Genomic DNA, 22,016 nt, shown 5'->3' on the forward strand with positions numbered 1-22,016 from the left:
CTGGCAATGCGTAGGGTCTGCTGTTTGGCATGGGGGGGATACCCCCTAGCCCATGCGTTCTCTTGGGAGGATGGTGATAGAGAAAAAGGGGCGGTTTTCAGCACTATGCCCCGCCAGGCACGTTTCCTTGGGCGTGATTCTCTTTTCTCACCGGCGTGAAGCAGGGCTGACACCATTGGAGTCAGTGTTACATGAGTATAAAACCCGTTAGGCGCAGGCCCTCTCGCGCCAGTCAATCCACTGCATACATTCTCTGCGCGTACTCCATCCAAAGGGACTATTAAAATAAAGGGTGTGTGTGTGGGGGGGGGCAATCTGGAGTAGAGCTTGATCACATTGGGTGCTGAGCACCCTCTGCTTTCCAATGCAAATTCAGTACAAGTAGATGCTCTGTGCCTCAGTTTCCCCATCTGTAAAATGGAGCCAATTATCCTTACACAGCCCTCAGGGTGTGAGTTAAATGCCATAGTGGGCCAAACCTCTAGCTTGTGTAAATGAGCAGAGCTCCGCTGACGAGCTGAGGACTTGACCTCATGTCTCTGAGATGCTTGTAGCTCCTCAGGGGTCAGGCACTGGGGCCGGGGGAAGCGTTGGGATTGAGTCTGTGTATTTGCACAAACACTGGTGAGCAGCACGAGGAAATCGAACAGGCGGGAGGCACCACAGAGACTTGTAACCATACATTTATTATTCCACGTGGAAAGGCCTTAAAATGATTACACAGATGCCTGACAAGATAATCACGTACATTTGATAAGAACATCGACGTTTATAATAGAAAAGCAGAACTGGCCACTTCGCTATGGCTTCTTACAAACTCGAGTCCACCTATTCACAAAATAGGCTAAGAAGAGGGGGTCTGATCCTGCGCTCACTGAAGCTAAAAGCAGCAGACTCCTGCTAACGACTTCAGTGGGAGCAGACCCCCGCCCCTCCCCAGTGACAAGTGCTACAGGTAAAAAGATGGGCTACATATTAAATATAGGGAGTTACCTTCAAGTAGGGCTGGTATATTACACAAATAACCACATTATTTGGTGTTACTAGCATTTTTGCAATGTCCATCATAAAATTCCATTTAAACAAAACAAATCTCTGCCATCTTTAGCTACAGAAAGAGCATTCTTCTAGTCGCATTTTTTTGGTTGTTTCTGGTTTTGACCCTGCACACGCAAGTATAGGAAGCATTATTAAGAACTGGATCCTTCAACATATTTAAGAATTATATTATTCTAACAAATAAGACCAAAAAATTAGATTTTACAGTTAAATATTTCATAAGCCAGACAAAGGTTTTACTGTACAAGCGATTGTGCATTTAAAAAAAAACAACAAAAAAGCAAATGATAGTGCAAAGCAAATTCTTTTGGCCAGTCTTGCGACCATTTGCATAAAATTGAGGTGTCTGTATTTACACCTTCATATGACAATATGTCATAAAGGAACATAGTTGCAGATATATATATATTTTTTTGGTTTTAAATACTCCACGAACACCATTAAATTGGTATGAAGAATTCCTTATTTTCTTTGTGCTTTCTATCAGTGGAACTATTGTACTGATAAACTTGAACGCATCAAAAGACAGGCTGCCATAGTCCAGTCTGACAGACAGATAGCAATCAAGAGGCATGGGCTTGCTGTTTGCTAAGGCAAGTTTTTAAATCCATGAGTGGTCACTGCAGCTTTACAACTAAATCCAGGTACATACGATTTGATGTCTCAATCCCATATTTAAATGGTAATGCATTTTATGTCACTTGATTGCTGGAAAGATACCCACTGAGATTTGACAAGCCAACCGTCTTTGCTTTAGCTGTGGTGCATAGGATGGGATTTTCAAAGGCGCTCAAGGTCTCATTGAAATTCATCCTTAACTCACTCAAACATAAGCAACCAGATGCCAAATAATTCTCATGATAACTTAAAAAAACCCACTGAGTAGCAGTAGTTTCATAATCGGTTAAGGGAAAAAAAGGGGCAACTCTTGGCTTGTTCTACATCACCCTGCCGGAGGGATGCTTACCGCTTGGCTTGTTCTACATCACCCTGCCGGAGGGATGCTTACCGCCAGCCACGGGCTTTGTTAAATACTCACAGGGTTATTATGAATTTAGAACTATGCGTCAGCATTATTATTAATATATCTCCTCTGAAGTGGCTACATAACTATAGGAGACCTCTTGTTCACATCCTGAAGCACCTAACTCCCACGGGGTCTTCCTATTTAATAGGACTGGGAATCTAATTCTAAGCCTTGACTCTCAATCACCCTTCGCCGTGTGCAGTCATTTACACCAGTGCAAAGTGAGGGGAAAATGCTTCCGCTTTAGTAGCCTTTTGTATCCATTAACACAGGAGCAGGACCCCCCTCTGCTTAACGTAGCTCTTGCGACACACAAGTCCTGGGTTCTGTTCCCACCCCTGCCACTGGTGTGCTACACTCAGTGACCTAGAGTGGGAGCTCTTACAACCCAGCTGCAGGCTGAAGTGGCAAACTGTTATGCAGGCAAACGTACCTTATTCACAGGAGTTGTCTCATCGTCTTCAATGGAACAACTAGTGTGAGTAAGGTTATGTTAGGACCAGGCCCTAATTCCTGTTTGAAGCAGAGGGAACTAATTTATGTCAGCTAGCAATGCGGAGGGGCAGCGTGGTCCAGGGAGATCCCAAGGACCCAGGAATGCTGGCTTCTAGCCCAGACTCTGCCACAGAGCTCCTGTGTGATGTCCCCTGTTTACTTCCCTACGCGTTGTCTATTTCAGTTGTAAGATCACTGTGGAAGATGGTCACTATGTGTTTGTGCAGCACTCAGCACGATGGGCCGTAATCTCAGCTGAGGCCTCTAGCTGCTGCTCTGTTACCAGTGGTAAGCGTGGGTCAGGAGTGCCACTGTATGTGGCCTTCGACAAATCCCTCTACCTCAATTTACCTGTCTGTAAAATGGGGATAATAACAGTGCCCTAAATCACCACAGGGGTTGTGATATGAGGCATAATTACGCTAAGCACTTTGAGATGAGAAGTGCTATATATTATGATTTCATTTGTCTAAAAGAAAGCCAGGGGGTTACATTTTATTTAAAATTGAGGGGTCAGTCAAATCTCAGTCAGTACTTTAAGAATCAGCTGACAATCTCTTTTCTTTAAACACAAAGGCATGGTGTGTAGAGCCACTCTGGGTGTAAAAATGGAAGCGAATCATAAAATAAATACTACGTATTGCCGCAGCTGCCTGCGTGCCACTTGGAAATGAGCGAGGAGAAGCCGCTACGCTGGATTTCATATAATTCCAAAGGCTTCCGAGTCCTCTTTGCAGCAAACATGTTTGTAAGTGCACCTCACACACTGGATTGTCCCAAACGCCTTCTTCGTCTCGGACGCAACCATCGAGACTAACTAGAAGTAGCAAGAAATTAACGTCCAGGTCAGGACGAAAGGAAAACACATTGTGTTAAAAAATTACATCTCATGTAAACATATGGGAAGGGGATTGGGGAGGTCGTCAAGCGTGGGATCAGCCATGTTACTGTTAAAAACAAACAAACAAAAAAAATCACAATACAACCACTTTCAAAATCATATCACAGCACTTGTTCACATGGCTGATACCTGCTCACTCGCTAGCAATGTTCTTCAGAGCCTTAACTGCGTCAGCGAGAGCCAGTCACATCTGTTTTGCTGTAAACAAGACTCACGTCTCAGCTGATGCGGGCAGCTCTGGTTCGTTTGGTGGTTAAAGGCCCTTTTCCGGAGGGGGCGAGTGGCTAAGGCTTCTTAGTTCATTCTTCCTGCATTTGCAGAGAGATGGACTGGCTGATTTCTGGGGCCTTTTTAAAATTTTCTCTAACACCTATGATTCTGCAGGAGGACAGGGGTTTTTTTGGTTAAGAGCGAGATGATGGATAGGCATTCTGAACATAGCCACAGCTGGGCAATTAACAAACATCTGATTCCACACACTCCTATATACAATCCACCCATTTCAAAGTGACCAAAGGAACCTCACTGAGTGACCAATTCAAGCCTTGTGGACGTGTGTTTTGAACTGTATACAGCTCTGGTCCATCTTTGCTTGCCAATTACCTATATTGGTGAGGGAAGGATCCTGATTTGCCTTCAGATTGGGAGACGTCCCGTGCTAGGCCTCATTTTGATCTATTTGCGATTGACAGGAGTAACACATTGATGGGCGTTTTATTTGGTTCAAGTTACACGTGCCTCCTTGAGTCCTTCCTAGTAGGGTCTCCAGACAGATTCATCCATCCTCCCAGTAGTCGTCATGGCTGTAGGCGAGTTACTGTGACTACCATCCGCATCAACGCCATCATTCTGATTGGCAAGGTTGGGATTCATTAAGTTGTTGCCCACTGAGGCACTCGTGCAGGAGGACAGCATCCTTGTGGGTGAGCGCTCACCCCCCGCCACCATGGAGAATTGGTACGATCCGGACGACGTACCGTAGTACAAATGGTAAGGGGAGGGGTTGGTTTGGAAGGGTCCACTTTGGTTCTGGGTGGAGCCAGGGTAGGGTGGCGGAAGGTAGGTGTGGTGGAAGCGGGTCGTGGTGGGCATGCTGGTCATGCTGATGCCACCGATCCCTGAGGCCGAGGGCGTCGCGGGGTAAGGGAAGGCCGCTGACATCGCGCCGGGGTAATGCATCCGGGGGTCGGAAAACCTGGTCTCGGTCAGGGTCGGCAGTGTGGGAAAGGAGCGATCAAACTGACGTGGGTCAGAGAAGGGGCTCAGATCCGACGTGCCTATTTGCAAGAAAAAAGAACATTGGGTGGTTAGGCTTTTCCTGCTGGAAAACAAAGACCACAGCTGACGGGCGCAGCTTTAGGGTGTACTTGGGGCTGACACTTCACGGGAGAGTGAGTGAGTGATTTGTCCAAACAGGGTCCTGTGAGCAACAAGTCCAAAGGTCTATTCCTGCCTCTGCAACAGGGAAAAAGCCACACTGATCTAAACACCTTTATACGGATAGAACTGCATCCACACCATGGGACTGCACTGTCTCCATAAAGGGATTGCATCCACACTTACGGGACTGCACTGACTTAACTGTATTGGTTTCTAAACCGGGTACAAAAGTGATACGAAAATTGGGTGCAGACCAGCCCTCGCAACCAGCATTAGGCCTATCGTTATCCTTTCTCAATGGCGAGAGGATTGCAGCCTTTACTCAAATCAGTCCGTGAAACAGAAGAAATTCTAACCTATGCCTCATAAATAAACAATTTAGGAGTGTGAACAACAAAACACAAAGTAGGGATCTAACACCAATCAGCAGTTGTGTAACAAAGTCGTTTTGCCTAGTAGCTAGAGCACTGGACAGGGGCTTAGGAAACCTGGGTTCTATGCCTGCCTCTGCCACTGGTCTGCTGAGTGATCGTGTGCAAGTTACTTCAGCTCCCTGGGCCTCAGTTTCCCTATCTATAAAATGGGGACAATGTGCTTGGTAAAAGCTCTTTGAGTTCTACTGATGGGGAGGGTGAGGTATCTTTGCTTGTATACTCTGCAGAGCACTGTATGGTACTCTACAGCATGGTACACAGCCTAGTGTTGGTGCAGTCGTCCTTGCGTCTCCAGCACAAGAAATAAAATTCACAGTAAGAGGCATGTCCTAAATCTGCAGTTAAGCGGAGTTGTGGAAGCTACAAAAAGTCATTTGTTTAGGCCAGTCCGGTTTCCTGCCCTAAAAGCTGTTGTTTCTTATCCACGAAAGAACGGGGATAAGCTTATTTCTCTAGCGGTTTATCCGTCTCCAGCAGAAAAAAAAAAGCTATAAACACAAAAAAATTGTTTAGCCATTGCGTGGGCTGTGTAGCAAATAAACCGGCACAGGGCCCCAGACAGCCAGTCCCTGAGCCAGTCAGTCAGGCCCCCTTGGTGTACACACACGCACAAACAGAGCCAGGGAGGGAAAGCCGGAGTCTAGGCCAGGTCGTTAAGCCTTCGTGTGGGTGGCCTGTTCATGCTGATAGCATCAGGGGATGGAGCTGATAAACACACAGCTGAAAGCTCCCAGGCTGAGCCACCATGTCCCTGCTGCTTTTTGCCTCTGAGGGGATATAAAAAGAGTGGAAAACTTGCTCCTTCTGGCCAAAAGTCCGATGGAGGGGCAGGGAGGCCAATATAAAGTGGCGTCCCCTCTAATTCCCTCAGACATTGGGGCAGCCCCCATCTGTTTGGGGGGAGGTCAAGGAAATTGTCCACCACTGCAAACCCAAAGGATTTCCCAGGCAGACCAAGCTAGGAAAGAGAGTCCAAGATGGCATGGTTCCCAGGGGAGCACTGGTCCTTCTCATGACTGTGCCAGACTTCGGCGGCTGCCTTAACATCTGTGGCCTCTCCCCCTGGATTCCAGCACGTCTGTGGGCTTGGGGGACCTGCTACAAAGCAAAGATGAGCCGAGGTGGTATGAGTCACTGCAAAGCCCACGCGCTCAAGGGCCGAGTGTTGCCCACCCTGGGTTGACCCGCCTGCAGTTCATTGCGTGGGGAGGGCAAGAGTTAGCCTCATGGTTCTTGCCACAATGGTGAAAGCTGCTGCTGGGCCAGTTAAAACCTCACAGCCCCTGCGGGTGGGTCAGAGAGTGGGCAAGACGTCTTCCCAGCATCTCCACTTCTGGGCCCTTGACCTATTCCTGTTCTAACCGAGCAGCAGCAGGAGAATGGAGCTGGCCAAAGGAGGTACAAGAAAGGGACTTCCCTCAGCCCCATTCCAAACACCACCTTCGCGGGAGACTATAGTGGAAAGCAGCTCTCCTCAGACCCATGGTCTCCATGCAACATGTCCTTAGAGTCCCAGCCCGAGCCACAGGCTGGCTAGCACCACTGCTTTCAATGGAGTGGCACCCCCTTACACCAGCTCTGAATCTGGCCCATAGGGTCAACCCTGGCTGCTCTTTCTCAATCCCTGGACCAGAACACCATCGTTTTTTTACTGTAGCTTTTTTCTGTCATGACAAAATACAAGTGATGGGATCCTTCTCCATACACGTCTACACAGAGGGCGCTTTGTAGGTTGCACTGTATCCCTATGATATGAGCATCCTGATCGCCAAAGAATGACGTTAATGGATTAGAAGGAGGGCAATAATACAGTTAGAAGCTGTGCTTCTGATCTGCCTTACACGAGTGTTATTCGACTAACTTTTATAGCTTAACTCCTGATTTGCACTGGTCTAAGTAGCTGGTCTAAAGCTACAGCCCACAATCAGAGCTGGCCTGTGGCTTTGTATCAGAAGCAGAATTATAACAATGAGATCCTTGCAAGCGGGTAGGAGCGGAGACTTATTTTAAAGGGGAGCAGATAGATTAGGCTACCCGGGGTGGATGTGAGGTGCAGTGTTGGTACACTGCCTTTTTCTTAAATGTGAGGCTAATAAATAAAGCCCAACCTTGATAGTGCTTTTTCAACCCAAAATGCTTTACAAATTATATGTATATATTGTAAAGCAGAACAAAATCCATCCATCCACCACCAAAATACAGCCCAGCAATGTTACTCAGCAGTTTGGGACGGGAAGTGAAGAAGAGGGCCCTGTCCTACCGTGAATGCAGGGGGGGAATCTTAGGGCAGGAGAAGGGAATTATTCATGTTGGAATTTGTCCAGTATCTCCTGGCTAACACCCTTATGCTACTGGGAAAGGCACTGTACGATTGTTAACCATTGCAAATGACCGAAGGACCTTCACTTTACATCTCATCCTAAAGGTAGGACCTCTGGCAGCACAATATCCTCCCAGAAAGCCATGAATCCACAAAAGAGATCTCCCATTCGAGCATTGGACTGTCTAGAACTGCTTAGCTTTTGACACCTGATAAGTTCCCAACACAAGAAGATGGTACGGCTGCGTAAAAGGAACAGAGCCGTTCTGTGATAAGGGGAAGAGCACCACCTATTGCATCACAGCCTGTGGGGCCCCCCTCCCCATCGCTTCCTGCACATGCAATTTCATTTGTCATCTTTGGCCTCTTCTCAGGGAAGTAGCCTCCAAATTTGCTACATTTCTTCCAGGGTTAGGCCATCCCTGGGAATTCAGCTTCACCTGATCGTCCAATACAGATGATGACCATCTCACTTTAAATGGTGAGCAGACCCACCAAGCTACGTACCACCAGCTGAGCCAAGAGGGAGTTACTTTCCTTCATTATATTTCATATACCCATAAATAACATTCCATAAAAAGCAAACTGAAATAAAAGATAAGTTCTCAGGGCACGTTTCCCTTTGCCTCTATAATATACTCAAAAGGGGGTTATTTTTAAGCCAACTTCTTATTGGTCTGTACTTGCACCACTTGGGAATCCATACTTGCTACTATTTAGATGCAACAGTATCAAAGTGTTAATTAAAGGCCCTGTGCAGGGAGCTCTATGGAAAAGGACATGGGTAGAATATGAGGGTTGGAAGGGACCTCAGGTGGTCATCTAGTCTAACCCCCTACTCAAAGCAGGACCAATCCCCAATTTTGGGCCAGAACCCTAAACGGCCCCCTCAAGGATTGAACTCACATCCCTGGGTTTAAGCAGGCCAATGCTCAAACCACTGAGCTATCCCTCCCCCATAGATAGGTCTATGGAAACTCCTTCTACGGCATGCAAACACTGCTAGCTTTCCAGGTGTCAGCTCTTACACCTCAGAACAAGCCAGTGACACAGAGATAATGAGCCAGACGCAATGGATCAAGTCTCATCTTGACTCAACTTAAACTACAGTGTACACTTTGCAGGCTCGCTGCAACACACCTACACCTCTTAGACAACTGTCTATATCTATACACCTCTGACCACCGAAATACTGCCACCTCAGTGCTGGCGTGCCACAGTGCAGAGCGGTTTAAGGCAGGAAGTGAAGACGAATATCTTAGCCATCTGAAACTATGGAAGGAACAGGAGGGGCTGGACCTAACTCCTCACGCTGGAATTTAGCCAGGAGACCTGTGCTAACATCATGCTTGCAAACAGTGGTCAGGACCTGGGTTTAACGTCTTAGCCGGAAGAAGGTTTCAGCTTTTACAGAGCAGCCGTAAAACTAGCCCTGATTGTTTGTTTTTTTAATTCTCATCCTTCATCTCTGGGGGCGTTGTCCTGCCAGGAAAATCCAAACAGTGGCCACGGAACAACACACCGCCTCCCTGTATAATGGCATTCTTTGTGTTCTGATTCCCCACTCCTCCCCCATCCCACCCACCTTTCTAATACAAAGGGGGAGAAATGGCGCCATCCTGGAGCTGTAGACACTTTACACCGCCAGCCAACTGGAAAGTGGGAAATATCCTTAGGGCAGATCCTGCCCAAACAGGGCAGATGGGGGAGGTTGACAGGCTGGGAAAAAGTTTTCTAGTGTGCTGAATACCAGTGGTAGCTCTGTTTATAGCCACTCTTGGGTTGTATAACAACCTCCCAGGGATCAGAACGGGTGTGCTGCGGATTAGCACTCCCACGGAATATCCCCGACTGCTTGGGTGCCCGTTGCCTGCACTCCCGGACCGGGCAAGGCCCCGCTTTGCACAGCCACGTGTATGACTAGGTATCATCAGGCCTTTACGGCTGTGATAGCACTCATTCCAACAAGGAGTTAACACAAACCCTGGGCTTTAAGCTCAGGTTTTCGGAGGGGAAAGGCATTACCCGCCAGGCCTTACCGATTGAAGCTTTTTGTCCCTCACCGAGAGCCACACTAAGGGGTAACTGAGTAAGGGACATGTGTCAATATCGCCTGCAAGCCACTGCCCCACCGTGCTAGCCAAACCCTGCCCCAGGCTGTCAAAACTGCAGCTGCTGGATGAGCGACAGCCCCTAGCGACATAATGGGACATGGGCTGGACAGAAGTGGGGCTGGTCTAGTGAAGCTAAAGCAATGCAGATGTAACACATCAGCGACTGCGTGCTACACGTCCCCCCACTCTGCCACCCCACAGATAATATGAGCCGCTATGTTCCGGCCCCTGCCTAGGGAACCTTGTCTCTGGTGCGCCAGACGTAGCCGCTCCTGCCTTTCGTTCCGGCAGGCTCCTATCCAACCTGTGGTGTGTTAGCCAAAGTAAGAGTCATCCCGTAAGCCTGGCATGCGTCATGTGGCTAGACAGCCCCGTGGCTAGCACCCAGAGCCCACCCTGAGACTGGGTCAGGCCTGTGCCTAGATGCTCTTCCCACGCTGCAGCGTTTGGCACCAGACCTGCTTTGCACAGGCCGCTCTGTGGACTGTGCCAAGCGGCACTCAGCCGCCAACCAATGCGATGTTGGGGTGCATGTTTGGGCCACTGCGGGGAGAGTGTTCCTACTTTCACATGGGACACTAGACTCTGGCCCCACTTGGACTTGATCAAAGGACCCTCGGCTACAAAACCTGCAGCTCTCCCATGCTGGGTGACCATCTCTTTGTGAAGCACTAGTCGCTTTTATGTCAGGCCTCTTTTCCAAGCGGCGCCCATCAGATGGCAATACCACTGCAAAGTGATCAACACCTGGACGAGAGCTGACATTCTGTCCACTAGAGGGCAGTGGTGCACACAGACCCCATGCCGGACACTTTTAGACAACGACACACAGGTTGCAAGTGGAGACAAAAGATCGTCTTGTGGCAAAGACACCGTCCAGGAGCTCTGGATTCACTTCCCAACTCTGCTGCAGCCTCTCTGTGTCACTGTGAACACGTTATTTAGTCTCCCTCTGCCTCAGTGTCCCCCATAAAATGGAGATACTAATAATATATTATTTCCCCCATCCAGGGTCAGGCTCGTCTGTTTAGACTGTGAGCTCTGTGTGGCGGGAACTCTCTCTAAGTATGTGTACGTACAGTGCCTAGCACAATGGGACCCTGCTCTCAGTTGCGGGCTCTAGGCCCCGCTGTCATATGTATAATGGTGAACCTGTGTTTCTGCAGCATTCAGCCAACTCTATCCCACAAGAACAAACCGAACAACAGAGCCTGAAGTTTTACACAAGTAATAAGCACAATTAGTTCGCAAACGATGAACTGGAATTCATCACCAAGCTAAAATTTTCCCTACGTATTTGCTGGGCATCATTGTCCTCTAATGAAATTTGGAAGCATGTTCATCTTGCCCGAGTTCCTAGTCTGCTCCTGCTGCTCTCAGAAGAGTCACCCCTGACGTTCTGAATCATAACAGACTTGACAAGTTCCAAATAGAATAGCTGTATTAATGTGTTCCATAACCACCTATTGCAACAGCAAAAGAACCTTCTGTCACATTAAACAAGTGATCAAGGGGCAAATCTAGAGTGAACATACCATTTGCACAACCAACTCAGCGCATACCAGGAAAGTCGGAGTTAGTACCTTGTATCTACACTCTCCTCACCAGCCCTTCACTCCGTTTGAAATCAGAGCTGCTTTTTAAACTCTCTCTCTCTCTCTCTCTCTCTCACACACACACACACACACACACACACACACACAATCCACTGCATCCAACACACGCATCTGCAACGCGTTGCATCTGCAAATTTACGATGGCTTGACTTGGTTTATAGCTGTCCAGCCCCTTCGCTTTTTAGACCCTGGCAATTTGAGCTTGAGTATTTCAGCTGTCCAGTTGCCAATCAAAATATTTGAAGGAAATGTTTATTTTCTTCTCGAAATCACACCAGCTGCTGCACTAACTGAATAAGCCCATTTAGATGTAAGAATTTAACCATTGTAAGATTGACTCGAGTGCCCAACTACTCCAAAATCTGACCCAGTCGCCCAGCGGAAATGTCAGTGTTTTGGATGGGAGATTGGGGAAGCGTGGAATGTGTATTAAATAAAAGCCATGGAGAGGTCAAAGCCCTGACTGCTAATGTCACTGTCTCGTAGTTGGGCTTGTTCTGGCATCGGGATGGTGTGGAGGAGCAGGCCAGCAAGACACCCTATTTTGTGCCAGTGCAATATGCACGTCTTAAAGCCCCCCTTCCCCCCTGCTTTTGCCACGCTTCAGACAAACCAGCTTTCAAAGCCATGTAGCTCTTTTCCAGCTAAAGCAGCTGAGCCCAAGTGACAGAGTGGTTTCAGTGTCCCACCAGCTTGGGAGCCCATATAGGCCTTTTCTGGCATTGAGGAGCTAAAGGACAAGCGCTGTACCGAATGCCTGCTTATTAACGGCAGCAAAGCCCGCGTGGGTCAGCAGCGGGAGCTGCCGGCTCACGAGGCGCCCACATGGGGACGCTTTGTGTCCCGCAGCAGGAGGGAGGCGCGTCTCTGACGTGGGGAAGAAGGTTCTGCCTCCTCGCCGAAGAGCTGCTAGCTGTCCCAGGAGGGCTGGGCAACCCAAAGCCGAGCCTCGCTGCCTTTCGGGGCCTGCACCGTTCCCACTGGACCTGATCCCCTGCCGAGCAGGGACGCTCTGGGGAACGGGGGGGGGGGGTCCAGCCTCCACGGGGGCCTGCAGCACGCCTTGCGATACCTGCGCTGGCGTGGAAGTGGCAAGAGCCGCTAACAACGGTGAATTGCGGTGCGGTGAAGCCACAGCAGCTCGGGTCGCAGCAGCCCCGGCTAGCCACTCGAGTACATACCCACGCGGCTTCCCTGCCATTGTTCTTGGCGCTAGCGAGCTCGGTGACGTCTGCACGTGCTCCAGTCACCCCTCAGACTGAAGAGTAGCCATAGTTCAGGGCACATGGGCCGGGGGGAGGAGCCGGGGGGGGGGAACAGGGGATCCACTGATGAATAGGTGACTGGCTTAGGTTACAAGGAGGATGGATTTATTTGGGGGCCATGGGAAGTCCCTGGGGTATAAATAATATCGGCGGACAGAGGAGGAAAGGGGGCAGAGGAAAGTGTAGGCTGAACACTAGCCAACACGTCTTCCCGTGAAGGCGAAGAGCCAGTGGGAAAGCAGCGACGCTTTGCCCGGCCCGTCATCAAAAGTGCTCCACACCGTGACCGGGTAAAACTGTCAGCTTCGCCAGGAAGTGATTTCGACGCCCAAGTCCCATTTCCAAGCGTGAATTAGGCATGGAGAGTGGCAGTCACAAGGGTCTTTAAGTGCCTAACTCCCACTGAAACAGTGGGCGTTAAGTGCCGCAACACTGTCGGGAATCCCACCCTGTGGTGCTTTTGAAAATTTTGCCCGCCATAAAGTGTCATGAGCCTCATTTTATAGATGGAGAAACTGAGGCACAGACAGGTAACATGTCTTCCCCAAGTAAGTCAGCAGCAAAGCACTGTGTGTGTGTGTGTGTGTTTCCAGGCACACACATACACGTTCTGTTTTCACACATACACAACACAGGTGATACATATATAGAGCAAGAGAGTAAATAGAAAACTTGATAATGTTTTTAAAAGATTTTTTTCAGCTTGACTATAGCTGTGTGATGTGTGTATGTACATGCCTTGCAAAATTGACATGAAAAATCCAGCCCAGGGGGGGAAAAAAAACTACTTTCCTGCCATATGGCATGATGATTGATGACAATGTAAACACGAATGATATTTTACACTTCTGTATATAATGTGTGTGTGTCAAAGACAGCGAGTGGTGGGGGAGAAAACTGCATCTCTACATCTCTCTGTGCCTCTGATTCTTTTCCCCCCCGTCCCTTCTAGTTTTTGTTCTCCTTGTACCTAAATTGTCATCCAACATTCTTCTCTCCCTGCTCTTTTGTACTTCTAATGGCTGGTCCACCTGGGCGTATGGGCAGTAGGTGGTCCACAGAGAGAGACAGTTTGTTCTCTGGAATATCAAATCCTCCTGCTTTCTAGAGAGGAGTCCAAACCCTCCCTTAAACGCCCATTCTCATGGCTACTTGTCACCTCTCACATCTGTGAGAGAGTGCATTTACTTTCAAGTCAGAGTCAACAAAGAAGGTGAGAAAAAAAAAATGGTGAATGTTTCTGGAAAGAAAACAGAACAGAGTTTATTTTGGGGCATTGAAAAGCCAAGGTGTGAACAGCGTCCGTTGCAACCAGCAAAGCGGTTGTTCTGTATCTGATATAACTAACTCATGAACTACATGTGATTACTTCCTCTGCTGTGTCTGAAATACCATACAGCTTATCTGAGCATCTCAGGGGCACTTGCTCGAGCGTGTAAAGAACATTTACGACTTGAAACCTTCTGTTTTTGTAAATGTCTTGAAATTTAGAGCTGTATGAACACACACAGAGCCCTCCGATCTACTCACCAAAATCCACCCAAACCAGCTTCTTTGTTCCCAGGTCCTTAAATGGACACACCTCAGCTTTGCTGGGCACTGGAGCTCACATTCCCAAAGCTATTTAGGTGCCTCACTCCCCTGGATCTCCCATGGGAGTGAGGTACCCAGGTATCTTTGTGAATCGGGGCCTAGGCTAGCAGCATTCTAGCCCACATTTCACTATGCACCTGTATTGCAAAGAGCAGCAAAAGCCCTGGCTGGCTGGTATTCGGTGAGACTGACAGCCTGCAGCCCGACTACCTGGCGAGCTGTGTGTCAGGTCAAAGCTTGGAGAGGGGAGACCCCTTAAGGAACGCCATGGCGATTCAGTATGCAGCACTTAGTTTGCTCTATGGCCCCCAAACCTGCATCAGAACACAGTAGCACAGACCTGTGCAACGAGGCAGAGACCTACCGACTGTGCAATCTTCTTCCGGGGGGGTCTGGGCTAGATGATGTCAGTGAAGCATCAAGAGCTCAGTCAGTGTGGACTGAAGGAAAACCAAGATCCTGACCACTAAAGATCCCACGACCCACCCGCAAGAGAAGAGCTGTTAACCCTAGTATCGATGCCAAATTGTAGGTGCAAACGAAGAGGGTGTTTTGTTTCACTTCATAAATTGTTGCTGGTAAACAGCTGCCATGCTCTAATCCAGCGGTGGCTGCACATCAGTGATTCCTTTGCATACTCTTTATGAAATAAAGTGCTTAAGTGCTATTATTGTGTCTCATCGTGATGCTGCATTTCTTTACTAGGTTATATTCCATCTTTAAACCTTTTAAACTCAATTCATTTCAGGGAGTATTGTCCAATGTGCAAATCTAATTCACTGGCTCAGAAGAGCAATTTAAAGACAGAGGAATACTCAGAGATAGAAAGAAGGCAGGAAACCCATCTTGGTATGTTCCTTCCTTTGAGGCGAAAATTATAGCCCACATTTTATTTTCTTCCCACTAATGCTTGCCTAACTTCCTTTGGAAACAATTTAGTAGCTGCCCAAGAAACAGCTATTTTAAAGCGACTATAAGTCAATCTGGATGGGCTCCTGGAGGACGAGGGAGCAGAAATGAAAAGTATTGGCTAGGTCTATAATTTAGAATTTAACCTTAGAACAGCCACATTGCGTTTCTGAGGCCAGGTCTACACTACAGTCATTGCAATGGCCCAGCGATGGCTCGGCAGCTGTGATCATGCAGAGCTGTAATGTAGACACTTGCTACCTTGCCAGAAGGAGGTTTTCCATCACTGTAGTTAATCCATCTTTCTGAGAGGCGGGAGCTAGGTCAATGGAAGAATTCGCCAGTTGACCTAGCCCCTCTACACTTGGGGCGGGGAGAGGGTTAGGTTGACCTCATCACACCATTCAGAATGCAACATTTTTCATAGCCCTGAGCAATGTAGCTAGGTCAACCTAATTTTGAAATGTAGACCATGCCTGAAACACTGGGGTACTAGCAGGCTATTCCACGAGACCTATTAAAAGTAATACAGTACTTTACAAACATAAAAAGAGGGGGAAGGAAGATTTTCTTTAAGTGAATATGGGAAAGCATTCTTCTGTGGCCTAATCTGTACTTGACAAATTGTCCTGGGCTTAACTAAATCGATCTAAAATCAACCTGGTGTGAACCCCTAATGCAGCTGCACCATGAGCGGGACTTTCAGCATTGGCTTCGCCCTCTTTCCTTTGAAGTCAGTGGATGCTAGGCAGCAAAGTTAGGTTTGCAAATTGCCCAAATAAGCCAGACCAATTTAAGCTGGGGCTAAACTAGTTGAAGTGCATTTACACAAGGTGCTGCACTGGTTCTAACGAGATCAATTTAATTAAACCAGTGCAATTTTTCTAATGTAGCAGAGACCCGCGTCTCCCTGGTCCTTTCCAGGGGATTTGCAAGAAAGGTGACTTATATTTCATTTTTATTTTGGATCCTTAAAAAGCATCCTATTTGTGCATACAGGTAGTCTCTATTACCACATGTCCCTCTGACTGGTATCACCGCACGCCCTGCTGCAGGCGTGATATTCGCACTCCCTGACGGAACCTTGTCTTTACACTATACTGTGAACGCTTCAGGCTGAGGGCTGTCTCCTTTTATGTGTTTGAACAGCACCTCGCACAACTGGGTCCCCAATCTCAACTAGAGCCTTTGGCTGCTACCGCTGTCTGCCTGAGTCTGCGGGCAGTTTGAAACAATAACTCTGTGAGCTACCCCCAGGATCCTCCCAGGGGTCTTGACTCTGAACCCTAATTTGGCTCGTTTAAAAGTCACCCTTGTTAATTATTTCACTGCTGGCCATTTTAGGAGAACTGGCAAGCTACTGAACTATTGTTGGATGCCTGTGTTGGGGGAGCAGCTCCTGAGAGTTTCTGGGCTGGGGCATGAGGAATGCAAACTCCCCTGCACCATATTTAAAGTCGCTTCCATTCCCAACCCAAACCAGGGAAGGAAGAAGAAATGCAGCCACGTCCCCCATGTCCCAAAAGCCTCCCTTGTCCCACAGTCCCCAGGACACCAAAATGGACTCCCCTGGGGATTGAAAACCCGAAGCCCCCCTGCAGTGATGGGCAAAACATCCTCCTTCTTCCTAGTAGCTTCTACGAGGCCGTCGTGCCTTGTCATTGCCAAACTCTGCAGCACCCTGAAAATGTGGGTGAGGTGGGGAGGGTACGTTAAATGAATTGAATAGCAACATAGAAAAATGACAGGGGACCCCGCTGGGATTGTACTGGATGAGTGGGGTTGCAGGGGGTTGTGATGCTTAATCCAGGGGTCCCTGCTATGTAACGTGGGCTGCAATTGGACACAGGGCCTTGCCCAGGATTCATTTCTAACCAGGCTACCTTCTTGGCTTACAAGTCATCACCAAGCGAATCCCACTGGGTTACCTGCAGTAGCCTGGTCTTGGGGAAGAATGGCCTTATGGATTACGCACAGCCCTGGGACTCAGGAGACCTGGGTTCTAGTCCTGGCTCCAGCACTGACTTACTGGGTGACCTTGGGCAAATCGCTACATTGCTCTATGCCTCAGTTTCCCCAGCTATAAAATAAGGCTATTAATAAGCTTGGAAGGGACCACTCTAATTATCTACTCTGAATTCCCACCCAGCACAAGCCATTAATAGTAATGAGCTCACAGGGCTGCTTATAAGGATTGATGGGTTTACTGGCCTTCTTAAACGTCAGGTGCTAGGTGACACGGACCCGATTCTCACGGGTGCTGAGTGGCTTCCATTGACATCAGCTGGAGCTGGGGGCGGGGGGGCTGCTTGGTGCCTGTAAAAATCACGCCCCATCATTCTGTGGAATACCACTGGCATACGGCCGGAGCCCACACCCACCCTAGTCAACGGAAAGATTCTCATTAGCAACAATGGGATGAGAGCCGGATCAGGTTCTTCCGCATTTGGGTTCACTCCAGCAACTGGCCAGCCAATCCAGGGAAACAATTTTGAAACACCCAACAGGAAGGTGACAACGTTTCTTGTTTTCAAAGGAGCCTCCCTCCCTTTCCCCCCGCCCCACCCCCGCAACAACTGATATTAACGAGACCCATGTCAGTTATGTGGCAGTGAGTCATCCATGAAGCCCCTACAGCCCAGGGGCCCCGACGGCAGCCAGAGGAAACATGTTGCAAGTGCGTGTATAAATCATGTCACACTTTGCTTTGTCACCGTCTTTGGCGCGAGGAGAAGGGCGCTTGAGGTTTGGTATGTGTTTGGGTCAGATTGGCAGTTTGCAGTAAGGACGCATCTTGTCTCAATTCTAAAAAGGTAGGAAAATTCCACACGAGAAAACCAAATTCTGCCGGTCTAAAGGCACGCCGCCCCATCCACTTGTGCTACGCCATTGCTGGAAGAGACATCAGTTTGGGTTTTTGAAATCCATCGCTCACACACACATCGCTATTTTTAAAAGCCACCATTTTGGGGTGGTTTGCTCTAAAAACAAGATGTCCTGTTCTCAGCTGCCCTCTAGGCATGGGGAGGTGGAGGTGGGCGGACGTTTGTGCCCCAGTCCCCGGGCTGATTCTGCACTGATCTGGTTCCCCAAGATGCCGATGGCCCCCAAGACCTGTTCCTGCAGCCAGGGATTGCACAAGTGCTGAGATGTCCTTTTTCCTGACCATGGTGACACATCCACAGCCGGTGGGCTGGCATAGCATACTGATATCACAGGAAGAATCCCCCATGACAGCGTAATCCTCACATCTGGATCCACTGGCTTTGAGTCTGTTTTGTGTTACTTCAGGCTTGTCCACACATGAACATTAATCCAGAATAAAGTAAAGTATGAATTTAAAGCAGATTAACTATTCCTGATTAACTCCATGTGTGGATGCTCTTGCTCAGGAATAAGAGTGCCTTATTCTGAATTATTTTAACCCAGGGATGAAGGCACTCACATTCCGGACTAAGAGCATCCACACACACAGTTAACCAGGCATAGCTGCCCCAGAATAACTCTCCATGTAGACAAGCCCTTAGTACTCTAGAATGCTGGGTTGCATAGTATCTCAGGCCCTGCCTCACTCCTATTGAATTATTGGTAATGTTCCCACTGACTTCAGTAGAGCAGAACCAGGCCCATATTTTGGACAGAGAGAAAGAAAGAATCCTGGGGAAAGCTAGTCAATTATTAGGACAATTACATTTTTCCCTAGTACCACAGCTATTTGCTACCATTCAGACTGCCTTCACTGAACAACGTGACCTCAGAACAGCCTCAGGGAGTCTGACATATGTTCCTTTAACATAGCGCTTAATTTTTGGAGGCTGATCAACTATTCTAGTTAAGAGACAAAACCCGCAAGGTAAGGACCTAAGACAAACAGAAAAGAAAAAAGAAACAAAGATGGGAAATTTAGCAGCACGGAGCTGTGTCTGTGCACGCCCCATAATAAGGGAAAATTTTCAAACCGTTCTAATGATAGCTTGGCATTTCACAGTGCATGGGAGAGCCAGGTTTTTAAAACCTCAGATTTCACAGGGCTTGCTCGAGAAATGTCGAGCCAGATCTTCTACAGAGGTTCACTAGAATTAACTCAGCTCTGCTGAAGTCAGTGGAGCTATGCTGATTTATGTACCAGAGCTGATGATCTTGCCTCGCTGATTTAACACACTACAGAGCCAGATGCTGACCTTAGTTTCTCTGGTGTAAATCGAGAGCAACCCCTTTATCTCCAGTAGCATTTACACTGGTGCCAAGTGAAAGCAGACTGTGGCCTGACGAGGGATGGTAACAGGAGTAAACTGCAGTTGCATGCAGATATATGAAGGGCCTGATTCTCTTCTCACTAATGCTGGTGTACACCAGGACTGACCCCACTGAAATGAATGGCATTTAACGGTGTGAAACCGGTGGAAGTGAGAAGACAATCAGGCGCTCTGAACTTGGGCATGGGTAAACTTTCCTTATGGGCTTCCTCACCGGCCCACCAGAAATGATCAGGTTTTTCTCTTCCTGGGAGGTTTTTCATTTTTAGATTTAACCTCAGGATGATTGTTTTATGGGAAGGGTGTGGGGGGTGGAGGAAGAGGGAGGCTATTTATAAACGCCAGAGGCTGCCTCAGTGAAAGGCTTGTGCAGAGGGTCAGATTCTGCTCTAAATTACCCCAGCGTTAACGCCAGAGTCACTCCATCAACCTCAGCTGGAAAGTACGGTCTGGACCAGTATGTCCGTTTTCTGTGCAATTTACAGACCGGAGCCGAAGCCTCGGCGGTGGCAGGCAGCGTGGAGGCAGGTGGGAGGGTTTTTCCACATGGCCAAAGTTGGAGCTGGCTCTGTCTCGGTTTGCGCAAGGCCTGGAGAATGAGGAAAAGGGTTGGCACGTACATAGGCAGGCCCAGAACACTGATCCTCCAGTGACTAGAGCAAGTGAGAGTCACAGCTCAAAAGTCCCCTATGCAACTCCAAGCAGGCATTGCCCACCCGAGGGGATTGTGTGTAGGCCCACTCAGGTTACAGTCGAATGCTGCTCTTCTAGTCCATATTGCTTCCCATTTTCTTTTGCTGGTGACGGTCACACAACTTGCCCCACATTGCCCAGAATAGGGCCATAGCCCATAGGCGCCCATTAACAATTTATGTTCCAGAAAGAAGATTCACTCAATCCCTATTGACAATCTGCAGCGACGCACATGGGTAGCCAAACTGTATCCCAGAGAAGAAGGATTTCCCAGTGGTCAGGGTGCTTGCCTAGGACTGGGAAGACCTGGGGGGGGTCAAATGCTGGCTCTGCCACTGATTCTCTGTATGACCTTGGGCAACTCATTTAGTCTCTCTGTGCCCCTGTTTCCCATCTAGCCGATGGGAATAATGGCACTGCCCTACCACACAGCAGTGTTGTGAGGCTAGTTTGAAGATTCTGAGCTGCTACGACAATGGGAACTGTCTAAATACCATAGATAGCTTCCAGCATCTCCCCCTTGGCTCTCCCAACCTGTGTCATCTCTTTACACTTCAGAGCGAATCGTCTTCTTATACGTGTTACCTAAGAACGTGCCAAGACATGAGAAAAATTACAGGCCTGTTAACTCTTGTATTATTCTTGGCAGGGTTGAGTTCTAATGGCCTGGGCAAAAATTACGATAGTTGTGAATCACATGTGTGTCTGTGAGGGGTTTTATAATTATTATTGGTTGTAGTTTGTGTTAAGTCGAAAGGACACTCTCAAGATAAAACGTTATAAAACAGATTTAGCTCCTGCTTACACTGGGGCAAATCCAGAGTAGCTCTGTTAACTTTACTGCAGTAACTCCATGTAACTGGGCACAGAATTTGCCCCCCTGTATTTTTTTAAAGTTCCCGATACCTTAGATTATCAAAAAGGAAAGAATGTTACACACCTAATTGGCTTTTCACCATTTCTGTTGTTGCTTGGCCTTTTGCATTTCAGTGAAATTATCCTGGCCAGTTTCACTTTGATTTCGAGTCAGTATCATTACCTGAGTCTCAGGCACTTGCCCAAAACCGTTATGTAGGTTTTCAGCAGGGGAACATGTCAGTTTTTAAAATACATATATATGCATAAAGTGAATCTTTTTAAATCATGAAAGAGCACGTCTATGAGGTCTCTAAAATTTCCCTCCTCTAAACAAAACTTAAACAATGGTTGTAAAACGAGTTGGCAGCATCCCTTTAATAGGCGATACTAATCTTAATTAAATTTCCCAGGAGAGCTCGTCAAAAAAAATGATAATTTCAATTAAAAGAATCTAAATAAAATTTTCACTGAATTTTAGTTGTAGTTATTTACCTGCTTTGGAGCTGGGGTATAATTTTCAAAGGTGCTTAAGTGACTTAGCCACCTAAGTCTCATTGACTGTCAACGACGTAGGTTCCTAAAGCCCTGATCCTGAAAGATATGTAGGCTCCTAACTCCCATTGGTTTCTAAGGGAGTTTGGCACCTAACTAATTTTTAGAGTCTGGGCCTAAAAACTTAAGTCACTTTTGAAAACGGGATTTAGGGACTTTTTAAAAATTTACCCCACTAAAAGAAAATGTGAAATTTCAATTTTTTCATCAAAAATTTGAATTTTGAAAAAAAAAGTAACAAAATTATAGCTGAGAATTTAATTTTGTTTCTCATTCAACCCTTTTATTACTTTATACTTAATTTCCACTGGGAGAAAATGATGTGATTATAAATCACAGAAGTAAGAGGTGGGATAAAAAAACCTAGAACATTAAGCAAGCAAGTCTCAGGGGACAGGTCGCTGCAATGCAGGACAGTCTATTTTCAAATGCTTAGCCCAATCTAGCAATGAAATCCGAACCCTGTGCATGCTTGGAAGAACACACTGACATCTCCAGGTTAATTATCTATAGGCATAAGTAGTGATTTGTGCATTTTCACTTG

At 47.6% G+C, this 22,016-nt stretch overlaps 1 protein-coding gene across 1 annotated transcript in view; it reads right to left on the reverse strand.

Moving 5' to 3' along the window:
- Positions 1-4,080: 4,080 nt before the first annotated feature.
- Positions 4,081-22,016, reverse strand: part of RUNX3 (RUNX family transcription factor 3) — a 57,585-nt gene continuing 39,649 nt past the window's right edge. The window contains exon 5 of the mRNA XM_074934287.1: positions 4,081-4,759. Within this exon, the coding sequence (XP_074790388.1) occupies positions 4,236-4,759 (524 nt within the window). The 3' untranslated portion in view covers positions 4,081-4,235. The remainder of the gene's footprint in view (positions 4,760-22,016) is intronic.

Source organism: Natator depressus, chromosome 19 (genome assembly GCF_965152275.1).
Source record: "Natator depressus isolate rNatDep1 chromosome 19, rNatDep2.hap1, whole genome shotgun sequence".
Lineage (NCBI taxonomy): Eukaryota > Metazoa > Chordata > Testudines > Cheloniidae > Natator > Natator depressus.